At 51.9% G+C, this 7,935-nt stretch overlaps 1 protein-coding gene across 1 annotated transcript; it reads left to right on the forward strand.

Annotated features, from left to right (window-relative positions):
* Nucleotides 1-2: 2 nt before the first annotated feature.
* Nucleotides 3-6,370, forward strand: FAM19A3 (family with sequence similarity 19 member A3, C-C motif chemokine like; the record flags this gene model as incomplete). The annotated part of the gene is made up of 4 exons (XM_015595395.2): nt 3-75; nt 680-829; nt 1,653-1,777; nt 2,859-6,370. Coding segments are annotated over 4 exons (360 nt in total), but the record flags the coding sequence as incomplete, so codon positions are not given.
* Nucleotides 6,371-7,935: the final 1,565 nt, after the last annotated feature.

Genomic DNA, 7,935 nt, shown 5'->3' on the forward strand with positions numbered 1-7,935 from the left:
GGCTGCTGGCAATTTGCCTGCCCTTGCTGTGGACCATCCTGGCCTCGGCTTCCTTGCAGCCTCCAACTACCACAGGTTTGGGGGTGGTGGCAAGGTCTGGGGAGGGAGCTTCCCAAGATACCTGAAGAGTTGGACACCACCCCACCCCATTCCTCAGCAGGCAGATCTCCGAGACAGAATCTAGGGGCCCTGGCTCCTCGTCTGTTCTTCACCCTCTGCTGTTCCAGTGGAGAAGGCGAGGGCAGACCCATCGCACACCTTCCCATTTGGGCCAGAAGGGGCTATGCAGGGAGAGGCGCCCTCGGGTGGGGGCTTAAGTCTAGTCTCCTGGCCTAATTCTGTGGTTTTCCTTCTGCGATGGCTAAAGCCTGTGTAAGCGGATGATCCTCCCCACGCATTGTAAGCCCTGGGCCCTTGCCCTCACCCAGAGGAAGCCAGGGAGGTGGGGGTTGGTGTGGGACTCCATCTTTCTTCTGCCTAAGGACCAGGCTCGCCAAAGGGTGAGGAGTGTGGCCTCCCTGGGGAAGAAGGGACGGGGACACTGAAGCAGTAGGCAGATTTCATCTGTTCCCTCCTCCCCTAAGCCGGGAGGAAGGCCTTGTGGACAGCCAGGGTGGGTGGGATGGGAACAAGGTCATGGCCCTGGGCCGGGCGCCTGATCTTGTGCGGGCTTCTGCAGTCCCTGTGAAGCAGGGCACCTGCGAGGTGACAGCTTCTCATCGCTGCTGCAACCGGAACCGCATCGAGGAGCGATCCCAGACTGTCAAATGCTCTTGCTTTACTGGCCAGGTGGCTGGCACCACACGGGCAAAGCCCTCCTGCGTGGACGGTGAGTGAGAGGCTGGACCGGAGGGGACGGCCTGATCAGAGAGCTAAGAAGATCTGTCTCGGCCTCACCATCTGCTGGGAATACGATTTCTTACCCATCTCAGGGCTTTCGTGTCAAGTCTCAAGTGATGGGGCAACCTCTGGGGAGAGGGGGGCAAAGGTGACCATGCTCATCTCTTATACGAGGAAAACTCCTGTTTCGCGCACGCCCTCCCTCCTGTCTGCACGCTCTGCCTGGCGCTCACACAGACACAGACGCCTGCAGACGTTGCTTGCTTCACTTGCTGCTGCTTCCCAGCCTCTGACACACACCTGCCTCCCACACACGTCCGCCTCCCGTTCTCAAGCCAGCCTTTCCCCTCGCCTCACGTGGACGTGTGCGTCGCTCACCCATGCATTCCTTCACACCCACCCCCTTTCCCACAGCGCCCCCCCATGCTCATTTTCTCACACTCACGTGGCAGCACTATAAACGTGCCCACTGGTGCTCACACACATACCTGCTTGTTCACTCCCGGTCCGTGGACCCCTGCTCACAGACACTAAGGGGGTGTGTTGAGACTGTGCCTCTCTGCTAATGACGCGGTGGCTCAATTTGAGAGTTGCCTTAGAGACGTCCCCTGCCTTCACCCTGAGCCATCTTGGGTGAAATGCAGGAGTCGGTGGCATTGAGGTTGATATGGTTAAGTGCTCAGGCCTCAGCCCGAGTTGGGGAGAGACTCAAAGCCAGGGGTGGTTGGGCATCCTGCAGACCCTCCTTCCTTGACTGTACACTGTACTCACGGTGAGCTGAGCGCTGCCCTCACTGCCTCCTGCTCCCACAGCCTCCATCGTCCTGCAGAAGTGGTGGTGCCAGATGGAGCCCTGCCTGCCGGGGGAGGAGTGCAAGGTGCTCCCCGACCTGTCGGGATGGAGCTGCAGCAGTGGACACAAAGTCAAAACCACCAAGGTATCTAGGGGTGGACACTTCGTCCTCCACTACCGTTCCCCCTTGCCCTGGGGTAGAGAAGCGGGTGCAGGAGCCCTAGGGGGATGTCCATGTTTCAAGGTGAGATCTGTGAACCCTGTGGGCACATCTCCGGATGGTCCCCCAAGGTCTGTGTTCCCTCTGGGGACTGGAGTTCGGGCTTCTGGATCTGAAATCTGATGCGTCCTCCCGGGCACATTTCCTGATGGCTTCGTATGCTTCGGTTTCCTCCTCTGCCTGCAGTGAGCCTGCCTCTGGAAAGTGTCAGGTCCGCAAGAACAAAGTAGAGAACCGAGGAAATCCTCTAGATAATTCAGAGGGGACTCTCTACAGTAGCCACTGAGCCCACCCAGCAGCCCCGTAATTCCTAACTCGCACCGCCTTCCGCTAGTGGAACTGCTGGGCTGTGATGGTTTTCACGGTTTGCTGCCTGCCCCACAGGACAAGGGCTAATTAAAGTGTTACCAAACTCGTTAGCAAGTCCGCGTGTGTCCGGGCTCATCCGTTCTATCGCTGTCATCACCGTTCGTACAGGCGATGGCACTGCGGGGTCAGCCGGACTCCGCCTCTGCCTCCCTCGCCAGCACCGCACGTAGCAAGCAAGCAAACAGATACAAAGCACGGAGACAGAAAGGCAGCCTTCAGCGCTCTGAAGAGAGCAGCGTTTTCAGAGGGCACAGAACGGAAGGCGCTGCAGCACTGAAAAGTGTGGCTGGGTATAAAGAAGAGCTTTCTATCCGCAGGCAGGCAAGGGAGACTTACATTCTGAGTATATTTAAGACTAGAAGAGAGTGAGACCCCTCACAGAGCTGGTGATATTTGTGACTGTTTTATAGGTTTGGGTTCGTAGCCTGTAGATCACTGCGCTTGCAGTTCGGGTAGCGATTCTGAAGCACACGGTGGTGAGGCGTGCCTGATTTATGTTTGCATGGCCACCTAGCCACGCTTTCCTGGGCTAGACTGCTTTAGGGGGAAGGGATGGCAGCAGTGACCTCTACATGACCTGCGTATCCTGGGGGTGTTCATTCCCTTCTCTAACCTTCCCCCATCACTTGCTCTCTAGGTGACACGATAGCTTTTGGGTCACAGCCTGGACGGGACAGCTTGACTGAGCCACGGACTGAAGCATGGTATCCGGTCATCACCCAGCAAGAATGGAGGTTCACTCACCTCGACACACGCCCCGTGCCAAGCGCAGTGTCCCTGCTTCTGGGGGCGTTGCAGTTAAGCTGCTCAGCGGGTATGCGCAGATCTCGCCACATCCCTAGTGCTGTGCTGGGCTCTCCTGGGGGGCAGGGAAGAAGGTCAGGATACAACTCCTGCCCTCAAGGAATGTCCAGTCAAGTTGGAGAGCTGACGAAAGGCAATTTGGATTAAGGTATGTGGTATCAGACCGGCTTCTGGGCCACAGGCTGTGGGCACGTTGGGGGGTTTGGGGATGAGACTCCCGCAGCTCTTCAGCCACCCGCTGCACAAAGACAAGGGTCACCCCCAGCACCAACCACTCGCCTCCCTCACATCAGTCCGAATCCCCAGCAAGCTGCTAACACGTTGAAGGAAAACGCTCTCCCCTTATGCCACACTGGCTGTGTCTCCTTTGGATGGGACTGGCTTGACTTGGGAAGGAATACAGAGATGAAGCCAGACAGCTTCCAGCGAAGTTTCTGCAGAGGCGTGGCCTGATTTGGCTAGTTCATTGGGTTTGAGATGGACAGGACCTTAAAATCATCACCATCCAAGCACCTCAGGTTTTTGTTTGTTTGCTTGTTTGGACAGATGAGTAAACTGAGTCCCAGAGAGGTGAGATGACTTGCCCAAGGCCTCACAGCTGGGGCCTCCAATTCTCTAAGACTAGTGACCTTTCAATTCAGCCTGGATGTGGATTCCAACCTGGGCCTTCCATGTTGTTTTTTATCTCTCAAGAACAGAAACCTGCAAAGAACAGCTGCACAGCAGCAACGTTTTTCTCAGGAGACCCTAGAGCAGGAACTTTTATAAGGTCACTGTTCTCCTATCTGAAATGATCCAGAATACCTGCGCACCAGGATGTGGGGCCACTGGATCTCCGCTTTGTCCTCAGCTCAGAAAATTCCGAACAGGCCCCATGATAGCCCAGAGCTCACGCAGCCCATTTACAGCTGGCGCACTTGGAGCTGGCAGCCCCATTGCTCACTCTGACCCATCTCTTCCACAGTCCTTAGGCTGTCACTCTTGGAGGATCTGGCTCCATGGGAGGTCTGGGCGGGGTCCAGGACTGCTCAGAGTCCTTTCCCTTCAAAGGCCTGGCTGGGCAGGAGGAGACCCCTGCTGGGCTGGGTGATCCAGGGTTGACAGTTGGTACAGGCTTCAGGGACTCAGAGACAGGGGCTACGTGGGTATCTCTTCAGTAAGAGAATTACAGCCTCAGTGACTGCTGGGGTCACCTGGGATCACCAGGATTGCAGAGTACGGGGAGCAGGGGTGTCAGCAGAGACCACCATAGACGATGCTGAATTTACTGTCGATATCAGCCCCTCACTGCTTCTCTCCCTCCCTCCCGTACTGCAGAACCAAGACCATTCCCCCGGACTTCAGGGTTTATCCTCTTATGTTTGTTTTGTTTTTGGTGATGGGGCGAACAGTGATGGCATCTTCTTACTAGACTAAATGTCAGAATTCTGACAACTTCAAATCTCTGCCCATACGGAGTCACGGGGTGGAGTGGTAAAGGAGTAGGTCAAAGGTTGGCATCACCTCCTTCAAGCCTGCGGAGTATATTAGGGATTGGCACATTTCTGGAAAGGGCCAAATAGTAGATATTTTAGGCTTCACAGGCCACATACAGTCTTTTTGGTGTATTTTTCTTGGGTGTTTTTGTTTGTTTGTTTTAAAAAACCTTTTAAAAAATGTAAAATATATTCTTAGCTCAAGGACTACAAAAGCAGGCCCCAGGCTGTTTGGGGAAGGTTGCCAGTGAACCTTTGCAGGCAGGCCATCGTTCATCTCTGCAGCTTAGGACTGCCTCCCAGCCTCCTGGCCTGTCTTAGGTGCAGTGGGAACCTGAGCTTGAAGTCTGTGTTGGGTTTTGTTTTTCTTCTAATGCTCCTTGAGAGATTGGTGAGTGAATTATTTAGGCTACAAATGGACAGCGTTAGCAGAGTCAGACAATGAGAGCCGCTTTCCTGGAGGCCAAGATGTGGGCTTCTCCACTCCCTCCCCGCCCCCTTGAGATGCTGTTGTGGAGGCAGGAAGAGGGCTCTTGCCCCCTGCCCATCTGCCTGGTCCACAAGCTGTGGGGCTATGAGCTGGGGATGAACCTGAGAGAGTGGGATGAGGCTGTACAACACCCACCCCCCACCTCCCCCAAACTGTCAACCACTGCCAGCCCCGGCCTCAGCCAAAGTCCAAGCCCCCGATGCTCCCTGACCTCTCTCATCCCTGCTTACAGAGCCGACCCCTTTCCTTTGGCATGTGTTAGGATCTGCTAATTCTTTTTTTTTAACCCCTCAAAGTCTCCGTTTCTTCCTGACCTAGTCAGATACTTATTTGGTGGGCTTTGAGGGGTGTCGTTTACATGGCCTGGAGACCCGCACACAGAAGGGTCGGGTGGAGAAAGGAAAGCATCCCACCTCCCAATAGTAGTAGCTCCCACTAGGGCCCTATTTCCAACGAAGTCAATATTTGTGTGCATTTTGTATCTACTGCAACCTCGGTTTAGGAATGGAAATTGATTTTCCTAGAGCGCAGGGGTCCTGGAGTCCTCTGTCTTCCTTTTCTCCTAGTCAGATGGGCTCTCAGATTCCCTGAAGTGAGCTGGTGTCCCCACCCCCTCAGCCATGAAGGCCTTAGGAAGGCCCCCAGCTCCAGGAAATCATGTGGCTAATTTCTGTGACCTCCCGGCAGTTTCATTAAGGTCTGTGAGTGACATCCTAATTAATGGCCCCAGACAGTTGCCTGGAGTTGAGGCTGCAGCTTCCTAAAATTACAAGCTTAGAGCTAAAAGGGACTTTAGAGATCAGTTAGCCAACTCCCTCATTTGACAGATGAGGAAAAGGAGACTCCGAGAGGTTAGGTGATTTGTTCAGTCACACAGCTAGCTGGTGGCACATCCTGCCCCGTGATCAAGACAAGTGCTGTTTACACTACTACACAGTGCCTCTTGACTCTAGTACAGATGAGGAGGCTGAAAGGCAGCCAGGCTTTAGCAAGAATGAACATGAAAGAGACTCATTCTAAAATCGCCAACCCGTAAGCGCAAGGGGACAGGGTGAAGAAGAATGGGAAGCATTTAGAGATATACACACAGAAAGAAGGAAGTCAGCACGAAAAGGAGGAATTAAGATCACTCATTCAGAAGAACATCAAAACACCAAAGCATAGCACAAAATAATTAGAACAAAACTGATGCCACATCCAAAGCAGTTGATTTTTGTCCTTTTTTGAGGAGACAGAGTAGAGCCCCTATCAACCGTTGGAAGACCTGCGAAGCCAGTCTTGATGGCTTCTGGGTTTAGACCCTTGTGCAGGGGTCTGCAAACTAAGGCCCATGGGCCAAATCTGGCCTGCTGACTTTGTAAATAAAGTTTCGTTAAAACAGAACTGTGTTCATTTGTTTATTATTGTCTATGACTATTTTCCTGCTCTGGGAGCAGAGCTGAGTCATTGTAAAGAGACCATATGGCCCATGAGGCCTAAAATATTTACTAGTGAACCCTTTATAGAAAACTTTTGCCAACTCCTGCCCTAGCATTTTTATTGAACCTTTTTCAGTCCATCCATATTAATCTGGAAAATGATGACTCTATATTTCTGGATTTGGGATTTTTTTTTGGAGGCTGTGCCTGTGTCCCCTTTAACCCATTCTAGTGCTACCTGTGAGTTCTAACAACCAAAGAAATGAAGACATAAAGAAGACAGAGGCCAACAGAAGGTCTTGAAGCAGATGAATGCTTCCCTAATATGTTGCCACACCCCAGATCAGCACAGGTCATATTCTCCAAGTTCATGTAACTTCTACTTTTAAATTGAAAGTAACTACCGGTGCACCCATGTGTAAAGATGTAATTGTGTATGCATGCATGCTGCTGGTGTTTCTGTGCATCTGTGGATTCGAGTATTTCCACACTCATAAGCAAGGCTGATATTTAAAATATATAATGAGTTCAGTTCAGAGGCTGACTAATCAAGACAGATGGCAGCCTGTCTGTCAGACCGGGTTATGCTGGCCGCACAAGGCCCAGCATGCAACTGCTCGTTCCCACTCCGCCTGCTGTGGCTGAGATGGGCTCCAGAACAAGGGAGGGCCCACTTCTCCCTTACCTCAGGATGAGCAGCTAAGCTGGTTCCTGACTTCCTTGGGTTTGTGATTTGTCATTGTGTATGGGTGTGTACATGGGTACAGAAGCTACTGGACTCAGATGGCTGTAAACATTGTATTTGGAACAGACATGTAGACTGGGCATAAGGAGGACCAGACAACTGCCTTTCAAGCCTTACATGAGGGAACAAACTCCCCTTCAGTCTAACTTAGCCATTTTCAAAGGCTGGATTGACCTATATGCTGGGTGACTGGTAATACACTGTAACTTCTATTAGTGAATGTCTACCATGTGTCAAACACCATGCCAGTCTCTTTATATAGGTAATAGTAACTTAAATGGGACTCTTCCCATCTCAGAATTAGGGCAGAGGCCCCAAAGGTCAGGAAAAGAAAGATAGGTATCAACTATTCTCAACTACTCCCACATTCTAAATCAAAATGTTAAGACTATTTCTACAGATTTATAAAATAAATGTTCCCCGGACTGCATATGAGAAGGCTAAGAGTTTAGGTTGAAAGGCAGGTGGTAATTATGATCTGTCTGGAGTGTTACCAGCCAGGGGGAAAGTTTAGGTGTTGATTCTTTCTCACTATAACCCACTTAAGGTGGGGATTGCAGAAAAGAACTCCAAGAGCTTGATTTGAATTGATTGGAGTGTGGGAAACAGAGAGACTCAGGCCTAAAGAATAATCGAAAGATAAGTGGCTGTGGCTGGCTTGCTGGCCTAGATAGTGACCTTGAAAACTATCTTGGGAGTGAGCTGTACCTCCAGAGCTTAGCAGAGCACAGATACTTGTATGTTTTCCAAGGGCCAGACGAGGAGTGCCCAAGAGGGCTGCC

This window comes from Pteropus alecto, unplaced genomic scaffold (genome assembly GCF_000325575.1).
Source record: "Pteropus alecto unplaced genomic scaffold, ASM32557v1 scaffold106, whole genome shotgun sequence".
In the NCBI taxonomy this organism is placed as follows: domain Eukaryota; kingdom Metazoa; phylum Chordata; class Mammalia; order Chiroptera; family Pteropodidae; genus Pteropus; species Pteropus alecto.